General features: G+C 44.8%; 1 protein-coding gene across 2 annotated transcripts in view; it reads left to right on the top strand.

Moving 5' to 3' along the window:
• ITPR1 (inositol 1,4,5-trisphosphate receptor type 1) overlaps positions 1-20,817 on the top strand; it is a 219,650-nt gene that overhangs the window by 18,314 nt on the left and 180,519 nt on the right. For both annotated transcript variants that reach the window (XM_025207692.1, XM_014521334.2), the window contains exon 3: positions 63-133. In XM_025207692.1, coding sequence (XP_025063477.1) covers positions 63-133 — 71 coding nt within the window. The remainder of the gene's footprint in view (positions 1-62; positions 134-20,817) is intronic.

Below are 20,817 nucleotides of genomic sequence, written 5' to 3'. Positions count from 1 at the left end.
ATTTCAGGTCATTAGCACTCCTACAGAAGAAAGTCTTACTTGATTTGCACATTTCTTTGCAGCCTTGTGGATGATCGATGTGTTGTGCAGCCAGATGCAGGTGATCTTAACAACCCGCCCAAAAAGTTCAGAGGTAAGTCGATAAGATGATGCACTTGCCTAATAGTTCAAAGTGATCTTGCCGGTGGGATAAGTTCAAACAACACATGCTAAAAATTGTAACCAACTTGTCTTCTGGCGGGCAATATTAGCATCTTCAAGATCTGCCTCTTCTACTAGGGATTACTTGAATTCAGTCCTATAGAGATGTGCTGCTGTCCCATTCCCTGAGCAAGGGCTTATAAATACTTGTCCTAAGATTAGAGCGTTTTTGTGGCCACACCAGTACAGAAAATGAGTTTACTACCCAAAAAGAGAGAGAACCCTTGCTAACAAATAGGTGGGTCTCATACTTTCACTAGCTAGAAAAATACTTTTGGAGTATTTTTTTTTTTTTTAAAGTTTGGTTGGCTTTCTTATCTGTGCAAACAGGGTGTTCTTGTTTTGTTTCCTTTATTTCAGGTTTAAGTTGGCTCCTTTATGCACATTGTATTTATCCAATCCTAAGCTTATTTAAGGCAGAAACAAAAATGAAAAAGAGCACATTTCTATCTGATAGAACTAATGCTGGTTTTGACCTTGTACTTGCTGTCCCTTCACCAGAAAATTAACCTTTGAATGTGATAGGGTTAGTCACATTGTATAGAAATAGATGTTGCTGAATGAAGCGTGCCAGCTGTACTGTAGTGTATTGTGGCACAGCTGGTCTGCTTTACCAGATGAAATGCATGTTGCCTCTGTCCCACCTTTGGTGCAGGGCAAAAGATAATGTGAGCTCTGCTCTTCCTGCTCAGGCAGACCTGTGTCCCGAGTCTGAATGGGTGGCGAAAACAGGGTTTTCCCCCACCCAGCTGGACCCAGGGCACAGGTGTGGCTGTGTGTGGAAAGTGCCACAGGGATAATAGATGTCTACTTCAATAAAGCGGCAGATTCTATTAGTACCTTTTGTTGCACTGCTGAATTTTTTTCTTTTCATATGGTACAGGAAAGGGTATGGACATCGATTTGCTGGGTATTTGTGCCATCATAAAAAACAAAGACAAAAATTGTGGCAGCACAAATGCAATGTCTGTTTCCACCCATTTTGCAGTTTCTCTTCCCAATTGTTGAATAGCCAGGGGAAAATGTGGGGGAAGAGGGTGTTGGTTTTGTTTTAAAGTGGGAGGTGGTTATTTTGAAACTTAATCTAGATTTGGTAAGGGAACATCTAGTTCTTTAGCTCTTCACTTGCCTTCTTGGTACTCCATTCCCTGTGGTTCAAAGGCATTTAATTAAAATGATAGGCAGATAAGGTTATTTGGGTGAATCTGGTATCTTATTAGACCAACTTAAATAGTTGGGGAAAAAATTCTTTAGCAAGCTTTCGGAAGCCCTTCCTCGGCCCAACAAAGGTTTTTTTTTAAACCCGAAAGCTTGCTAAAGAATTTTTTCCCAACTATTTAAGTTGGTCTAATAAGATATCAGATTCACCCAAATAACCTTGTCTGCCTAAGTCCTTAGACCAACATGGCTACAACTTACACCCCAATTAAAATGATTACACTTGATTTTTTTTTTTTTTTTTTTTTTTTACCTTGGATTGCTTGCTTGCTTACTCACTAAAACAATAGAAAATGGAAGCTGGATAAAGAGGGGTGGGGAGAATATTTGGGCTCTACTTCTAGGGTATAAAGTGCAGCATGCCACTGGATGGTACACATCCTGACCTGCTACTTAAGTTTTCCCCCTTCCCCCCCCTTCCTTTTTTTTCTTGAAGAATTGTAGCATGCCCACAGTTCTTTTTGCAGATGATGAGGTATGCACTTAGTAACTTTTTTATACAAAAAAAAATTGCCTTCTATTTTCCTGCTTTTGAGGGACTGCAGTTTCAAAATATAGAACCTCTGTGAGATCATGCTGAAATCACTGAAGTGGGGATAAATGAGCTGTTGCAGTGCTGTCACCCGAAGGGGGAATGGAGTGTCCTTCTGCAGGGTCTGTGCTGAATGGCTAATTGGTGCTTCAATATGTAGTACATTGACAATATTGAAGTGGGTCAGAGTACTTTTAGCAATCAATGTTAAATTGACCAAAGGAAATGGAATGTCGCTGTTCTGACCTCATCGACCAAAATACTTGCTTGTAAGTCTATCCTAATTTTAGGGTGGCTGTGTGGAAGGAAAACGTTTGATTTAAAAAGGAGGAAGAATGGGAAAATACTTGACTGAGAGCAAGGAACCTGGTTTTCTCTGTTTAAAAATTGCAGATTCTCTGATTTAAAAATCACACTCAAATTCCCGGATTATTTTTTTTTAAATTTTATTTTATTTAATAAACCCCAAATCAATGATTAAAATGAAATGCATGTATATAAATTGGGTATCAATTGATAACAATGTTTTATTGATAATTTTACCATTTTTTAAAGCAATTTTGAAGCCTACCAGTGCCTCAGTCAGTATAATAAAATAAAATCTAAGTCCCTATACATTTTGGTATTTGATTTTTGGGGTTTTATCAAGGAAAATCAGAGCCCCCCCTACCCCTTTAGCTCACCAGGATGCAATGCAGGTCCAGACCCCTCGTTCCCCACCCACAGTCCAGCTGGTGCCTCTCACTCTTCCCACACATGGCCCCCAGTTGCCAGGGCTATGGGGCCAGGGACCTGCGTCTGCAGCGCCTGAGCCCTGGCTGCTGCCCACGAGAGGCGGCTGCTACAGCAGAGTAGAGCGTGGAGCCCAGCTCCCCCGTCCCGTGCAGGTGGCGTTGTTGGCGTGGAGCCTGTGGGGAGGGTGGGGCAGACATGGGCTGCCCACTGGGCTCAGGTTCCCCATCCTTCTGCCCACCCGGCAGCAGCGAGGGGCACAACTGCGCCGCTACCCCTGCTGCTGCAAGGAGTGGCAAGGAGCTTCCCTACCAGGTCCCACCTGCTGGGCTGTGGAGGTCTCGGCAGGAGGGCAGCGGGGTGGGGAGCCTGAGCCCGCAGTGGGCATCCTGCATCCACCCTGCACACACTTGAGCATGCAGCAGCAGTGAGCCAGCCCCATCCCTGCTGCCCCCTGTACGAGCCACCCATGGCTCCATCCTGCTCCCTGCTTGGGGGCCCTGCAGCTGCATGTGGCCCCGGGGCCCCAAGCCCTACACACTGCCTGGCTGGGCAGCAGCCCCAGCCTTGCCCAACTCCCTCTTTGCCTCCCTCCCTCCCCATGGGGGGCCTCAATCCCCCTCCCCCGCCAGACTTACTTGCAGGAGCTGCTTTCCAGGCTGCCTGCTGGCCACATGCATATACATGCACATGGTCCCCCTGCCTGACCACCCTCCTCCTGCTCCCCCCAGCCTCTTGCAGGCTGGAACTCTGCTGGCCTCCAGAGAGCTGTTTGCAAAGTGGAAAATCTGCATGTTTCTCCATTAAAATGAAAAATCTGTGTTTTTCTCAGTTAAAAGGGAAAAATCTGTGTAGGGGTTTTTTTTCCCCCCGTGGGAAACGGAAAACTCAGATCCCTGATTTTTCACTCGCGTAGCTTGGTGGCTTCAGCTATGCGCAGCTACAGCATTTAGTCCAATGTAAAATACTTGGTTTAGGGATGTTTGTTAAAAAAAAAAAAAAAAAAAAAAAAAAAAAAATTTACTTCTCTAGGAAACTTGTAAGCAGCATGAGAAATCTGAACACATTTAACTTGCATAACTATACCTCCTGCAAAAGGCTTTTTGTATACTTTTTGCTTTTAATAGCTAATGTCAAAGGCTGATGCAAATTCCACAATTTCCATTACTAGTATTTGTTAATGAGTCCCCCTGAAATCCATGATAGCTCTGTTTATGTACCTATCTGTTCTCCATAGCTGTTGTGCTCAGAAGCACTGACCTCCCCACCTTCTGTAGAAGTAGGAATGCATTACCCCCATTTTAGAGGAGAAACAGAAGCAGAGGTAGGTTAAATGAATTTACCAAGGTCTTGCAGGAAATCTTTTGTATAGCCAGGAATTATTCCAGGCCCCTCAATCTCAGTCTGTTGTCATGATGACAAGAGCACAAATGCTTCTCAAGCCATGAACAAGGTCCAGGATCAGCCAGGCTTTTTAGACCGGAAATGATTTGATCTTTCTTTTTTAACATTTCTGCTTTTAAGAACACTTTTAACTGATGATCCCAATGATCCTAGAGTTTTGGTTTGCCAAACCTGAAGTTTTGTCCTCCAGTACTGTCCTCCAGCTAAAATATTACAGTCACTTGAGACGGCATCATCACTACAGGAGGTTAACATAGATATCCTCAACCTATGAACTGTCTAGTATCTCATGTTTTAATACTTGTGGCTAAATATTAGTGATTTCACAGGCTGGTGCATCTCTCTGAACAGAGCAGGGGTGAAGGTAAATGACAAGTAACGATGTAAGGTTCCATTGAGCTGGCCCTGAAGGATTCATGCCAGTGAATAGCTGATAACATTTGCTCACACACTACTCTTTGTGTGTGTGTGTGTGTGTGTGTGTGTGTGTGTGTGTGTGTGTGTGGCGGGGGGGAGGGCGGGATCTACTTTCAAATCGGCTGTGCCTTAAGATGCATATATGTAGGTCAGTTAATACTTAGTGTGAAGAAATGTGAGTTAATGATGGCCAATCCAAGAAGATTTCACTTTGGCTGATCTGTATAAAGGTGGCTGATCTGGATAAATGTTTGGAAACCTGCTTGATTTTAAACTTCAGTGGTCAGAGGTAAACTGCTGAAGCGTTTTTGCTACTGTATTAATGTTGGTGATGGAGAGAAGCCTTAAACCTGGATTTTTAGGTTAGTATATGTATGCAGGACTTAAATATTTATTTTTGAATTTAAATACAGAATTCATGTGCATGCATCCAGTGGCAGAATTTTCAATCTTGCTTTCAGTGAGCTGTCAGTGTTTCAGGATTTTAAATATTCTTGTTGCCTAGGTTGCACACAATTGTGTATAGTGCTGGCAAAAAGAGCCACTATCTACAATTTTTTTTTTCCTTCTTTGTTACTGATACATAATTTTTGCTTTATGGATTCTTAGCATGCATGATGATTCAGTTCCATCATGTATAATATATGATTTCTTTATTTCTTTATTTCTTTTTTAATACCAGCTCACTGGGAGGTCTTCTGATACGTTATACTTTACAAGTGAGCATGGGTGCTCAGTACAGCGGTGGGCAAAATACGGCCTTCTGACTGGATCCAGCCTGCCAACTTATTGGATCCAGCCTGGGGGGGGTGCCTGCCAATTGATTTGATGTGGTCCATGGCTGCCCTTGCAGTGCTCCAGCCCACAGCTGCTGGCCTGGCCCCAGCTAGCGCACCCAACTTCTGATGGCCCTGCTCCCAGCATGGCTGTAACCGCGTGGGTGCTGCTCTACTCCCCTCGCCTCCAGTGGTAGATCCTTTTCCACCTGCCCTTTCTGCACTGCTCTGGGCAGGGAGGAAGCCACAGCTTGGTTGCTCCTGCCCCAGCATGGAGCTGTGGCTCCAGCTCCTGGCTGCCTTCTGGCTACTCCACCTGCGTGGTATGGGGCAGTTGTAGGGGGAGGCAGCTGGGAGCTGAAGCTGGACCCCACATGCTGGGGCAGGAACCGCTTGGCTGAAGCTTCCTTCTAGCCCTGAGCATCTCGGCAGGAGAAGGAGCCACTGCTGGAGGCAAGGGAAGTGGAGCAGCACCCAGGTGGCTGCAGCTGCACCAAGAGCAGCCCCACTGGAGTTGTGGGCTGGGGCTGGGGCCAGGCTGCTCTGGGCAGGAGCAGCCAGGACTTGGCCCCACATGGAGCACTGTGGGGACAGCCGTGGCTTGCAGTTCCCAGGTGAGTTATGCTGCACACGCTTCCTGCCCCCTCCTCCCTCTCTTCGCCACCCGCCGGCTCCCGGGACCTAGTGCCCAGGCAGTCCCACACATGCACACCTCCCCACAGGGAAGCAGCAGCTCTCTGATCCCAGCCTCGTCCGTCCATCTCACTTCTGAACACCGATCCCTGCCCATCTGCGGCCCAATCCCGCATTGGGCATTTTGGTAAGTTGTTGTGAAGGGGAGGAAGGGAATGCTGACCTGGCCTGTGACAACTTGTCATAACTCCCTATGTGACCCCCAGGCCCAAATAATTGCCCATTCCTGGCTCAGTAAGTGCTCACACTTTGCTGTACAGCCCTTAGGAACTGATCTTTAAGGGGATGCACTTGTTTGCTCAGGTGGATGAATAATTTTTGTGGTATGTCTTTGTATGACTGATATGGAAGGCAAATCTTGAAGACGTACTTGAATGAAGAGAGGTGAGCGTCAGTAAAGAAGGAATTCATTTGCAAAGGGTATGATGGAAGCGGGAGAAGGAAACGACTTACACTTTTGAGTTCCTGTGGCTGGAGTTCAACTTTTGGAGGCAACTTGACACGCAGGCTGGCTTTCCGAGGAGGTGGACTGAAAGGTTAATCTGGTGCTGTTGCAGCTGTGGAAGGATGGTGCAATATTCTCAGTTTAGGCTGATGTGGGATTCATCTGTACCTGGAAGGTGAAGTTAAGAACTTGAAATAAAACATATGAATTAATGAAGGAGGGGTGAGTTGGCTGGAAGTCACAGAAATGTCTGAGGCAAGAAGCTCATGTCTACCTGGAGCTTTCAAGAAATGTAATTCAGCCATGTTGGTCATAAGTCACTTCGCTAGAAGTTTTTTGCGTGTTGAACATTTGGCATACCCTAAAATCACTATCCTAAAGAAAGGATGCAAAGGACTATGAAGATCTGACTTTTACTTACAATGGTAGCAGAAGCACTTGATGCAGCTAAGAGCTGGTACTGGATAGTAATTGCAGCAGACTTGAGCAGTTTTCTTAATGTTGGGTGCTCTCTTATTCATAGTAACAAAGGAAGACTTCTTTTTTTCCTTCCATCTAATAACCAGCGTTGCTTTGGCCCTTGGGCATTTTTGTTTCAGCTGAGCAAAAAAACCCTCCAGCAAAATAGTCTGAGACCTAATAGAGGAAATTCTAAGGTATTTATCATCATTTTAACAGCGAAGTCCTTATGAAGCAGAATGCTACTTCTGAATATATTTTCTGTGGAAATAACAATTGTATGAATAAAATATAAGCTAAATGCTATCATTTCTGTTCAAAAATAGAGTAGGTAGAAAGGTTGTGTGAGGTGCTTTAGAAAAAGACTGGAACTGGCATTTTAACCATGCTAGCATGGTTTGTATATGCTTGTAAATCTAAGCAGGGAATCTGCCATGACACCCTCATATATGTAACTATTAATATATTTATAAAACATGCAAAATGTTATGAGCTACAGGCATAAAACAAATATGGAGTATGGGTGTGATACACACAATAAAATAATGGGTTTGCACAGCAGGTATGAATGAACAGTAGTAGTTATTATAAGTAGAGTTTAGGGAGTATAAGCCTCATTGTATTTGGGGTAAAAATACTTTTTAATGCTTTGCAAGTGATAAAACAGTCATAAAGTGGTTAAATGACTTTGTCGGTAGTCATGCAGGGGGTGCTTAGCAGAGCTAAAACAAGTTGTAGATCTGTCGACTACCAAACTTCTGGCTTGACCACTAGATCACATTTTTGTAGGAGACTTTGTGTATGCTTCCCTCACCCCCAACATTATAGGCATTTTCTCCATCAGAACTTGGCAGTGGAATAAATAGGTTTGTTGAGACGTTAGACCTGCACCACAACAGTCGACCAAAGACTCTCTCTCCATTCCTCAAGTGCCGTGGAGGCAGCCTTTCTGCAACTCTGTAAATTGACTGACAAGTTTGCAGTGCTCGCAGTGCCGTATCCTAGAGGAATGAAATGCTTATTGAGTTAATTTGTCCAGCAACCCTCTGGTTCGTGGAACATTGTTAGCTGTTGCTGGGCAACACCTGGCCAAGTGTTCAAGGAATGAGCCTGTATCACTTAGACTTAAAATACTGTTGTGGTGAAGCAGAAGATGAATGGTTTTATTTCTTGTTTTTGTTTTTTTTTGTTTGTTTGTTTTGATCCGAGTCCATATTCTGTGCTGTTCCCAAGTAATAGTGTCACAAAGCACTTTCTTATGCTTATCTAGCACTGCTAAGGCCAATGCTGAGTAACTGAGCCTTTGAACTAGATGTGCATATTTTAATATGAGCAGTGATGTAAAGCAGAGTAGTACCAAGAAGATCTAATACATGTGCTGACTCTCTTGACGAGATTCCCTTGCAGGTGGATTATGCTCAACATCCAGTTAGATCAATATTCTTTTATAATGAAAGGATTTTAAGGGCTGTTACCTTGTTTTGTTCATGCTTGCTAGTAGAAGCTGAATTGTGCACCCGAATGCTTTCTTTAATGTGAAGAAGGCCTTATGATCCAGTAGGTTATCGACCTCTATAACTTGCCCCACGATTGCACATTTCCTAATTATTTTGTATGTACACAGCCCGGAATGGAGTACTGAATATTGCATCTGTCAACACTCTTGTAGCCCGTAATTAAGAGCTGCAATCCATCAGACTTTCAGTTGTCATGCATTTATCCTTAAGTTGTCAAGACAAGATGTTTTTCAAGATGCAGGCCATTAAATATCATCCGCTTTACGTGAAAGGGGAGTCTAATATTTCATTACATGCATGTCTCTTTCTTTTCCTTAGCCCACTCATTTGAGTATGTAAATAAGCTTGGGCTGCTTTTATATGACCTATGGCCTGAAATGTCTGTGGTGTATTCTGTAAGATTTTTTTTTTTTTGTCTGTTTAGTTGATAATGCTGTTGGAGATTATATTGTGGCATTAATTTCCAAGTTGTCTGGAGTTCTTACCTAGGCTTGTTTGTTTAAAAATCTTACTTAAATATGTAGTCTTTTTTTAGTGGCTTAAACCTACTCTGATTGTGAAATAATACTGAGCAAGTGGGATCTCACATGCATCCAAACAGGCACAAGGTGTAAACTTTGGATGTAAAGTTAAACTGGGCTAATTTTTGAGAGCATGTCTCCTAGTTCAAGGTCACCCTGGTTTTGGAGAAGAGTGTATTACGTACAATCTCGTTATAATAAACCCTGTGGGACTGGAAGAAAAGTTCATTCAAGGATGATGTTTGCTGTCATAATGGTTAGTCAGTTTGCAGCATCATAAGGATGGAAAAAAGTGGTTCCTGCTGCTGGGACTGTTAAAAGCAGAGGCTGATATAAATAAGGTCCATTTATAGTCAGTTGTTTGCAGCCTTTGACTGGCTCTATTTTCACTGCGGAAATACAGATGTCAGCCTGAAATGCACTTGTCAAATACCTGAAGCTTTAAGTAGGGTCAAGTAGTAAGCATCTGCTTATTACTTCAGACTTTTTCTCATCTTCCTGCATTGTGAAGCACTGAAGCATGGACACGTTACATCTGTTCCAACGTCATGATCTCTTGTCAAATCCAGAGAAACCTTTGAATTGCAGTTCTGGGCATGGGACTAAGAAGCATCTAAATAATGGCTAATTCCAACATGCTGTACTTGAATCTAATTTGGGAAACAGTTTTATGTGGGTGCAGCCAGGAGTCTTGAGCCTTTTCCAAAGGAGTGCATGTGGAGGATTCTCGATCTTTAAGCATTTTAGAAGATGCATCATATAACCTTTTAAACTGTAGCTGGGAAGGGTAACACTTTTCTTCTGCCTTTCCAGGTACTAGTAGATGTTTAAGTTTTGGTGTCCTTTACAAGGCCAAACCTTCCCAGTGTGCCACATTCCTGAAAATCTGAACCCTCAGCCTGCAAGCCACTCCCCTGGCCATTCTGGAGCTTGTCACATTTGTCATTACTGGTATGCAAGAGCTGTGCAAAACTCAAAAGTCCAAAAATATGGCATACTTTTAGATGTAGAAGGGAAGTGCTTTTCATACCTTTAAAACTTCTGCATAAAACAGAGCGGGGAGAAGGTGGGGGGGAAAATAACACCAGGTACTCAAACACCCTATTAATGCACTAGTCGAAGCTCTTTTTGGAGAGGGATGCTAAGTGGAGTAGTACAGTCCTTCACTATTTGCCCACAGTTATCCTAGATGATTTGGTTGCATGCTGTTCCAGCAATTAGGGTGTTCCTTAGCAATGATTAAGGCAAGTTCCTTGATAAATGCTGTCCTAATGAATGGCAACAGCTATCGATCTTTGGCTTTAACAAGTAAAGAAAAAAGAGCTTGCTGCTGCTTTATAAGGATGGTAGACTTGTAATAGAGTATATATTAACTTTCACGGAGCTCAGTTTCTGCCCTGTGACATGCAGGGGTAACTAGCATTGTCTTTAAGTGAGACTTGCCTGTGAACTTGAAGGCAGAATGTGGCATGGGAACGGAGGATTTGTTATACTGGAGTAGACCAAAGGCCTACCTAGTCCAGTGTCATCTCTGCCGCAAGTCGGGCGCTTCACAGGAAGGCGGAAGAAGACCCTTATCCATGACTGCCTATTTGGGATTTACCTAAATCATGGGGGGGACTTAACAATTTTTGTGGGTTGATCATGGCGTGAAGTTCAAATTCATTTTGACCCCTTGGGTCTGATTGGTGGAGAGGCCCTGGAGGAAGGGGGTATAAGCGGGCGGCCACCACCTTGCTTGTGGGCTGCCTTTCGTGCAGCTCTGTCTGTTGACGTTGGTTTGGTGGAGAGACCCTGGCGGTAGGAGGAGGGTTAAGGGGGCGGCTGTCATCTGGTCTGCTCCTCTTCATGCCACCCTGTCAGCCAGCGCTTCCCCTCCCAGCGGCAGGGGCCACTGGCTTGCACAGCGGAGCCACCATTTTATTTTTATTAATTTATTTTTTTTCCATGAATAATCCTGAATCTTGCAGTTTTGCAGAAATCATGAATTATGTAGGTCCCTAGCTATGGGCTAATCTTCCTATGAAGGTTTTGTACTAATCCCTAATAGTTAAAGACTTGAGCCCTGAAGCATGTCACTTTGTCCTTCGCAATACATTGATTATGGCATTACTCACATTGGCTAATAAAACACTGAATATAACCCTCCCCCATTCCATTTCAAACTCTGAATTTTGTATGAAAAGTGCTTTTTAGATTTCTGTGACTACTCCAGTTCTGTTCTGTGGGGAGACATGGAAATATAGCTGCTGCTAGCCTATATAGCAAGGCAGGCTCTCCTGTGGTTGTTTCTGTGCATGAATGTGGGAGTAGGGGTGTGTGTGTATGTAATATACCTTTCCCACAATATGGCATCAGAGGCCAGAATTAAGACGGACAGACCTTACTTCAGCGTGGTTCCTTGCACGTGAATGTTTAGCGAGGGAGAGAGAAACCTGGCTTTCCTAGTGTATGATGCATGTAATGTGTGGCTTGGCTAGGTTGAATTGATGTGTAGCTCTACACTTGGGGGCACCATGGTTGATAAAAGCATACAGCCAAGCTTTTGATATGGTAGATGAAAGTGGATGTAGCTCTGTAAATGAGTGAAGCTATTGAAATGCAGAATGAACGTAGTAAGCTATTAGAGGACGTGAATACGGAAAGGTTCTGTAATTAAGGGGTTGGACAGAGACTAGAGTCACTGTGGGTCAGCACCTTGTTTTGTCATGGGCTCCATTTGTGACGTGGGGCAAGTCACTGTGCCTCCTCCTCCATGCGTTTAAAGAACCCCCCCCCCCCAAAAAAAAAAAACAAAACAAAACAAACAAACAAAAAACCAAAAACCTGGGTAGTAATTCCCTCTTTAGCACTCGGCTGTGAGACTAACTTAATGCTGTGGTTCAAGATGGGTGTGAGGAAATGGCTGTGTAAATACCTGGACCATACTGAAAATGAAGTAACAGATGCAGGAACTAGTTTCAACACTTGTTCTCTTTCAGCAAGGAAAAAAAAAAGTTCATATTTATTAGAGACAAAGAAAGTCCAGGGTGCATTCAGGTAGGAATGAGGGAGGGATTGCCAAAACACATAGTTCAGCTACTAAGGAGAACTGTACTATCGATGAACTTACTTCCAACCTTGTAGACAGAATACTGTGGCTTTGTTGCCATAGTTTCAGTGCAAAATCTGACCTTAGCCATAATAACATTCAGTCAGAACTAGCTAATCAGTTTTCTAAAATTAGTGTGTTCCCTAGTACATAATCCAGAATGAACAGGATATTTAATGAAATAATTATACTTAGTTACAGGAGCCCAAGGGAATGAAGTGCCGTGATGAGTTGTAAGGACAGAGTGAGGTCGGTGCCTGTCCTCTGCTATGACAAAGCTTTTGTAATTTGTGGCCTGATTAATGGTTTAGGACACCTACTCTTATGTTCTCCCCAGTGCACCCCCTCCAATCTGGCTGTAATCCTAGCTAAAGCAGATGTGTCGAGTATGTTGCCTTTCATTGCACACCCAGTTTGTCGAAGTTCTGAGAAATGAAAGAAACAATCCCCCCCCCCCCCCCAACAAAAAACAAAACCCAAAAACAAAACAAACCCCAAAAATACAGAAGGGAAAGCTGAAGTCTGTTAACCCAAACTGTTTTGTTGTTTTAGTTAGGGGTATTTTTATTTCTTCAAATTGTTATTTCAGAGTCCCAGAGGCAATGTGCAACTTGCCTTACTTGATAGCAGTGGGGTAGGTAGCTCAAGTGAATGCATTTATTGCATCATAGCAAATTGCACTCTGACTGCAGACCAGCCGTGAAATGAGATTTATATGCAACTTTGGTCATCTGGTTATTTAGACGAATGGCTAGTCTGTTAATAGTGTAGAAACAATCTTGCAGCATACCGGTCTTGTACAAATTCTGCTCGAGCCCAAGGAAAATCTTGATTCATTCATTCCAATGTGGGAGGTAAAGGTTGGGAGAGGAGGAAGAGGCTTCATATACTGACCAAAATTGAGAGCAGCTGCTTTGGCTATTTTCCCTTGAATTTTTAAGACGTACTGTTTTCATTAGAACAAGATATAAGATCTAGAGCTTGATGGTTCGAAGCAGAAGTTGAAACTTTCAGAGGGGGAGGGGAGCAGGGAGCGCTCTTACCGAGTCTGCTGTGCAGTGTTTGTGCCCGGTTCAGTTTCTCTGCTCCGTTCTCTGGCTCATATCTCTGTATCGACATTATTCAATCTCCATTTGTCTGTTTTCCCCATTTAAGGCAGTCAGAGCTTCCCAGCACTATTCATGAATGTAGTTTTAAACTGACTTGGGAATAAATCACCTTGGGGCGACGAGTCTGCTCACTTTGCAAAGGAGGATCCAGGTCCTGAATGCAGAACCCAACTACCAGACATCTCATCCTAACTTCTTGTCGACTGTATCTCGCCGCTTTGAGCGTGGGGATTATCCCAAGTGAGAAATGCACTAGCTGGCCCTTAGGCTCAGCTCTCCATCTCCGTTTTGGATCTGACCTAGGCTCCTGCTAGATCAGAGGGCATCGCTCCTGGAGCCTGCAGTCCTCTGCTCATTCATTCCCATTAGGACAAGCCTGTCCTTCCGGGGAGGATTTAAAAGGCTAATGTTGACTATGAAGAATGGCACTTGGCAAACATTGAAGCTGACACTTCCTGGTCTGTAGATCGGGGAGGCCATACACTGTATGCTGCGCTGAGGAAAACAGCTGTTGCCTCCAGAAATGTTCTGCAACCTACATGTTCTCTGGCACTTGCATGACTTGGTTGTCAAGAAGCCACTTGCTTGTAGCAGGGTTTTTGCTAGATGCAGCTTGCAGTTTCAGAGCTAGCACTCAGCATCTAAAGAGTGTCAGCCGCACTCTTTAAATGCCAGACAACTTATTTTCAAATCGGTAAGCCTAAAACAACAGGTCTACTGATCTTTATATCAGTCTGTAGATTATTTTTTTTTAATTTTTTTTTTTTTAAGCTTCAGATGGAGAATTCCTGTTCACTCCTGTGGAAATGCGGACCCAAATATTATAATCTACATAGGAAGCCCCTCCAGTGAACTTCAGATTGCTCTCCTTTGGCAGAGGGATAGCGGAGAATTGCCTCTGTGTCTTTTGTTTTCCTTTGCTCCCAGCTTCAAAAGTCCAAAATGTGGGCAAGTTTGAATCCTCCTGACTCCTTGCTTTGGTTTTTTTGGTTTTTTTTTTTTAAGTGGAAAATTCCTATCTGGTTCTGTCAAGTAGTGGCATCCAGTTGCTTCAAAGTAATTATATTTTTATCATGGGATCCTAATGAGTTCTGTAGGGGTTTTGACCTTTCTATAGTAGGAATAATTCTATTAGAAGGATGTTTTTGAATAACTGCTAGTTCTATAGAGCTTGTTGCTTTATGAAAAGATACTTAAAATAGTGAATGTGTAGTTGAGCAGAGACTCAAGGAAGAATGTCTTGCGTTTGAATGCTTGTCTAGGTTTATACTAACTAATGTAGTTGGTCCAATAAAAGATATCACCCTAAGCAATCCTGTTGCCTCTCATACTTCAGCAGTCATCCATGATATCAGTTGCTGAACCCCAGGTGCCATGTATTCTTCAATTAGGCTCCCCATAATAAGGATTTTTTCCCAAAGTTGTGTATACGCTTGGATGTAGGAGATTGTAGTGGAAGATGTAACTAGCACTCACTACTCATGGGTTTGTTTGGTGCTTTTTTATTAGGCCTTTCCTGCTCAGAGCAGGGATATGCACTATATTTCTTTCCCCCCCCCTCCATGGCAGAGGAGATCTGATTAAAAGTAGCCTGCCTTCTCCCTTGGTTTTATGGGGGAATGCTTCTTGGAGTCGCTTGGTTTGTCTGAGCACAGGCAGAAGAACCCAGCCTGATGCTACATGTGCACCTAGTAGCATAAATGATGCTGTCAGCTCAGTAAAAACCTTACCTGTTGTCTTTCATGAGCTGTCCTGGACGCTTGTGCTCCAGGATTTGACACATGGCTATCAGTGCCTCGATCTTTTTGTCCTCTTGCATTTGAGAATGTGGCAGTCCTATTTCAACCCTTCAAGGTGAACTAAGCGGTATTTAGTCTGTCAACACATGAGTGTAGGGCTGTGATTGTTTTGTTTTGTTTTTTCCTCCTTCAGCAGCTGTCTAAAGCAGAGCAGGGTGACCGGCATTCTTTGCTTTGCCTGACTAGAGATCAAGGTGCCAACATTAATCCCTAGATCTGTGTGGGTGGAGTCCTTGCTGTATGAAAGTCCTCTTTCTTCTTCTTCTTCTTCCTTTTTTTTTTTTTTTCCCTCCACAATGGATTGCTTGAAGAACTTAAGCCAAGTGTTAGAATCATAGAAGGTGCAACTACAAGTGCAATTAATGCAAAGTAATAGTCTGGAGCTTATTGCTCTTGAGTTGATTGCTCCTGAGTGCACAGTTTGAATGTGTGCCCAGGACCACAACACAATGACCTGAGTCGGAGGAGCCCTGGCTAGCAGGGGGCTCCGGGGGTTAGCCTGCCAACCCAGGGCAACTGCAGCCCAACTCAACGTGCTGGCGAGAGGCTGGCTGGGGTAAGACGGTGCTCCAGTTCAGGTCTAACCAGCAGGCAGCTCTTACACTGTAGCACATACATGAGTTTTAAAATAAAATAAAAAAAAAAAAAGAGAAATTCCCCCAAAACTGTAGCAGGATAGTATTTGTACTTACAAGTACTATCATGCTGCAGAATTGATTAGTTTACTTCCACCTAATAGGGGTGCATGTGTAGACATGCAGACTTTTCTATGGCGCTAATTAGTCTACTCTGCAGTAAGCATTTTGTTTGGATGTGCCCAGAATCACAGAAAATTTAAGGTTGGAAGGGACCTCAATAGGTCATCTAATCCATTCCCCTGCTTGGAGAGACTATCCCCACAGTCGTCTTAGCCAAGACTCTGACTTGCTGGGTATTAAACCTCCAAGGATGGAGAGTCCACACCCTCTCTGAGTAACCTGTTTTAGTGTTTTACTACCCTCCTAATGCATTCTTCCTAATTATCTAACCTAAACTTCCCTTGTTGCAACTTGAGACCATTGCTCCTTGTTCTGTCGTTTCTCACCACTAAGAACAGTTTTCATCTCCAACCTCTTTCAATCCCTGCTAAATCTTCTCTTCGGACTAAATGAGCCCAGTTCCCTCAACCTCTTCATGCGCTCCAGCCCCCTCACCATATTTGTTGGACTCCCTCCAATTTGTGCACATCCTTTCTGTAGTGGGGGGCCCAAAACTGAACACGGTACTCCAGATTTGGCATTGCCCATGTTGAATACAGGGAAATAATCAGTTCCCTCAATCTGCTGGTGACACTTCTACCAATGCAGCCCAGTATGCCCTTGACCTTCTTTGCAACAAGCTCCACTGTAACCCCCATGTCCTCTTCTGCAGAGCTGCTGCTTAGCCAGTCAGCCTCCAGCCTGTTCCATCCTACCTGTTGGACTTTTCACTTCTTATTGAACCTCATGAGATTTCTTTTGGCCCAATTGTCCAATTTGTTTGGGTCTTTCTGAATCCTAGCCCTACCCTCCAGTGTATCTATTACTTTCCCCCCAGCTTTGTCATCTGCACACTCGATGAGGGTGCACTCCATCCCATGTTTCAGGTCATGGATGAAGATACTGAACAAAACTGGCCCCAGGACCAACCCCTGGGGCACTTCACTTGTTACTGGCTGTCAACTAGACATTCAAGCCATTGATCATTACCCACTGAGCCTGGTTTTTCCAGCCAGTTTTCTATCCAACTTAGTCGATTCATCCATCCCAGACTTTCTCAGCTTGCTTGCAAGAATGCTGTGGGAGACTGTATCAAAAGCCATGCTAAAGTCCAGTTGTTTTGTGTCCACTGCCTTGCTCGCATCCACAGACTCAGTCATTTCATCATAGTAGGCAATCGGATTGCTCAGGCATGACTTGCACTTGGTGAATCCATGCTGACTGTTGCTAATCACAAGGCATCCGGGTTTTCAGTTTCCCATGGAAAAATGAAGAGAACCACAGATTTCCCATTTTTATCAGAGAAAACATGGATTTTCTCTTTTAGCAGAGAAACCTATGGATTTCCCCCTTTTTGCAAAGAGCTCTTTAGGCTGGCTGAGTTCCAGCCTGCAAGAGCTGTTTGCAAAAGGGCTGGGGAAACCCCCCCTCCCCCCCCCCAATCCTGCCCAGAGTGGGAAGGGTGGGGCCTGATGCTCCCACTTACCAGAGGCTGATTCAGGCTCACTCTTATTGGAGGTAAGTGGGGTTTGGGGGTTGCAGGGCAGGACACAGCTGTGGGGGAAGCTGGCTGGGGGCTGAGGGAGCAGGGAGCTTTGCAGCTGGTCGGGAGGGGTTTGCAGCCTCCCTGTTCTCATCTGGAGAGCCCGGCCGGCTGCGAACCCCTGCAGCTCCCAGCTGGCAGCAAATCCCCTTTCCTGGCCAGAGTGCCTAGCTGGGGAGTACCCAAGCTGGTTGGGGGCTGAGGGAGTGGGTAGGCTGCAACCCCCCCTCCCCCCCACCGGCCAGAGTACCTGGGGGGCTGCAAACGTCCCCTGTGTCTGGCTGGAGTGCCCAAGCTGGTTGGGGGCTAAGGGAACAGGGAGGGCCAGGAGGCAAGAGGGTTTGCATCCTCCCTGCTCCCTCAGCCCCCAGCCAGCTTGGGCACTCTTCAGCCGGGCTGGGGGTGAGGGGGTGGGGTTTGGAGTCAGCTGAGCACTCCAGCCAGGAGCATGGAGGCTGCAAACCCTTGGCTGCAAATGCAGTGCTCCCTGCCATGCTGCCATCCCCCAGGCCCTCCAGATCGCAGTGTGTGCGACTTGCATGGCAGGGCACAGCGAGGGCATTCAAGAAAGCTTCCCTGGCCACCCTTCCTCTGTGTGCACGGGGGCAGCGCAGGGTTGTGCCCCTCGTTGCTGCCCCCACCTGCAGGGGAAGCATGGCCAGGGCAGCGTGGAGCTCTCAGCGGCAGGCAGCTTTTGTGCACGTCCCCCTGTGCGCTGCCACGTCGGGTTGCACGCGCTGTACTCTGGAGGGCAGCAGGGTGGGGAGTACGATCCTGCAGTGTGCACACCTGCTGCTCCCACAGAGTTCAGGGCTCAGGTCCTCTCTGCCCCCCAGGAGTGCATGCTGCAGCCGGGAGCCGGCCCTACCTGAGCCCGCAGCAGAGGGGGAGCTGGCTCATGTTCCTGCTGCAGCAGCCACTGCCTTCCATCGGGGGCAGGGAGCTGTGGACCTGGGTCCACACCTGGGGTGCCCTGGCAGCTGGGGTCCTCTCTGGCAGGGCTGGGGCAGGGGCTGTGGGTGGGGGGCAAGGGGCACAAGCAGGCCTGTGGGGGGGCATTTAATTTTAACCACAGATTTTGGGATTTTTATCAGAACTTGTCGGTTTTTTAACTTTTTTGTTTTGTTTGTTTGTTTTTTTTTATCATGGGGGAAAACCCAGGATAATCACCTTCACCTTCTCCTCCAAACACTTAGAATTGGATTCCTTGAGGAGCTGCTCCATGATTTTTCTAGGGACTGAAGTTCTGTAGTTCTTCCCTTTCTTTTAAGATGGGCACTATATACATGTCCTCTTCCAATCATCCAGGACCTCTCCTGCCAGGAGTTTCTAAAGATGATGACCAGCAGCTGTACGATGGCATCAGCCAACTCCAACTATCTCAGCACCTTCTGGGTGTATCCTGTCTGGCCTCATGGACCTGTACACATCCAGCTTTTCTAAATAGTCCCTAACCTGTTCTTTTGCTACTGCTGGCTGCTCACCTCGTCCTCAACTGTGCTGCCTGGTGCAGTAGTCTGGGAGCTGACCCTGCCTGTGAAGAGTGAGGTGAAAAAAATATTTGAGCTCTGCAGCCTCTTCTGCATCTGTCACTAGGTTGCCTGCCCCATTCACTAAAGGACTCACACTTTCCCTGACCTTCCTCTTGTTGCTGACATCCTTGTAGAAGCCCTTTTTGTCACCTTTCACGTCCCTTGCTAGGTAGGGAAGGAGTACATGGTTTTTCTTGAAAGCTCTGATTCTGGGAATCCCATCATGTTCTGGCAATCTAGAAGCAGCCACGGCGTCCTCTTTCTTCATTATATTAACTGTAAGGGTTCATGCTTCTAGGTAGTGTTTTTAGGAGGAAATCAACTATTTTAATTTGTTTCCTAAGACTGTCTCAAAAAAAAAACCCCAAAAAAAACCCCATGAAACTATTCTGGGAGTTCTTTTAGGGAGCTCTTGTTAATACAGATCTCAGTTTTTAATAGTCTCAGATTCAGAGTTTCACATTAGAGTAATAGATAATGTTGTTCAATCATCCTTTTAGTTTGTAAATTTTAATACTGCGTCTCTTAACATGACTTACATGTATATTTAGCAGGCTTTCTGAAGCATGGCACTGTACCATTTACATTTCAGTTCAGACTTGTGGCCATGGGAAAGGATGATGCACAAGCCATCAAGTTCCAAGTAGTTTCAGGGAGCTTAAACTGGGGCTTTCTTCCAGACTGCTAACTGGTGCCGGAGTCGCTTATTTCTCTGTGTTCCTGTCCGGTTCTAGGCACGGGCAGCCTACTCCTAGACGTGTCTAGATCTGAAATGGATAATTAGCAAAGCTCTTATTAGAATTTAAAATTTAATAACTTATGGTAAAAGTTAAATCACATATTGCTTGGCTTAGAGGAGCAACAGGCTTTTGTGTTATGTAAATGTTTCAAATAGTGCCCATTACAGTGTGTTGAGTCACCTTGGTGGCTATGGATGCAGTGTTTCTAGAAGTCTGTTTGTGATGTACATAACTTACGTAGTCAAGATATTAAAAAAAAAAAAAAAAAGCACTAGACATTGGTACCACACTGCTCAGACCTAATATTTGAAAATAATTAATGCAGAGATCTTAATATGGACAATTCAGACGACACAAATAGAACCTCATCAGAAGGATGACATCTATTTCAGTTGAACAGAGCTTTCCTGTAGCCTTTAATCTGTTTAATAGAACAAGTACTCGCCTAGATCTGCTGACAGAGTCAGGGGAGTGTTTGGCTTTGCATGAAATGCAGTGACACTTCTCAAAAACACGGTTTTTTGCAGTTAGGATTCTCTCTCGGTTCAACTGGAAGACATTTACCTCCTGGTTCAGATTTAATCAAGGATATAATAGGCTCTGCCATGCCAAAGTTATCACTTAGACATTTTACCTAGCAAATATCAGACCCTTGATTGGTTGAGGTTAAAAATCGTACAAGAAAGCAGAGCTATAGGCATGAAGAAGCAAGAAAGTTGGTTGAGAGAGCAGCAGCAGCCCAGGAAAGGAAAAAATCTTGGCCAGATTTACAGAAATCTTTTTCCTTTTAGAGAGCAGTGCATGGACCCTCGCCAATACCAACCGACTTGAAACAAGCAGGGAGGCAGGATTTGAGGGGTGGTGACGATGGCTATCTCTTGGGATGAAGGCAGGGGATCAAGGACAAAATTTGGTTTTTGTCAGGGATTCTGTCCCATGACTGATCCATGTGCATTAAAGCTGCTTTTTTCTTTTTTTAAGAAAGAGGATAAAGATGCTTGCTGTGTTCTAGCAGCATCACGTGGAAAGAAAGCATGTATATTCACTCCTTCCCCTAGATGTCTCCTGATTTGGAGTTATTAGGACTTGAATATTTGGGAAAACTTCCAACTGGGATCATAGGAGCCAGGATCAGAATGGGCTGGCTTGGTAACTTAGTGCTCTTCCTAATGGCTCTTACAGTTTTCTTTCTCCAGAACAAAAATATTTGAAGTATTTGAGTTCCATTGCAGGCCTGACCAGTGAGACAAAGCTGTGACTGGCTCTGGAAACAAGTCAGCAGCCGGTGTCAGCCGAAAAGCCACAGCAACATAAGTTGTTGTGGGTGGGGGGGTGGGTCCCGGGGCTGGGG

Source organism: Alligator sinensis, unplaced genomic scaffold (assembly GCF_000455745.1).
Source record: "Alligator sinensis unplaced genomic scaffold, ASM45574v1 scaffold984_1, whole genome shotgun sequence".
In the NCBI taxonomy this organism is placed as follows: Eukaryota; Metazoa; Chordata; order Crocodylia; family Alligatoridae; genus Alligator; species Alligator sinensis.
This window is presented reverse-complemented; position numbering and strand designations above follow the sequence as displayed.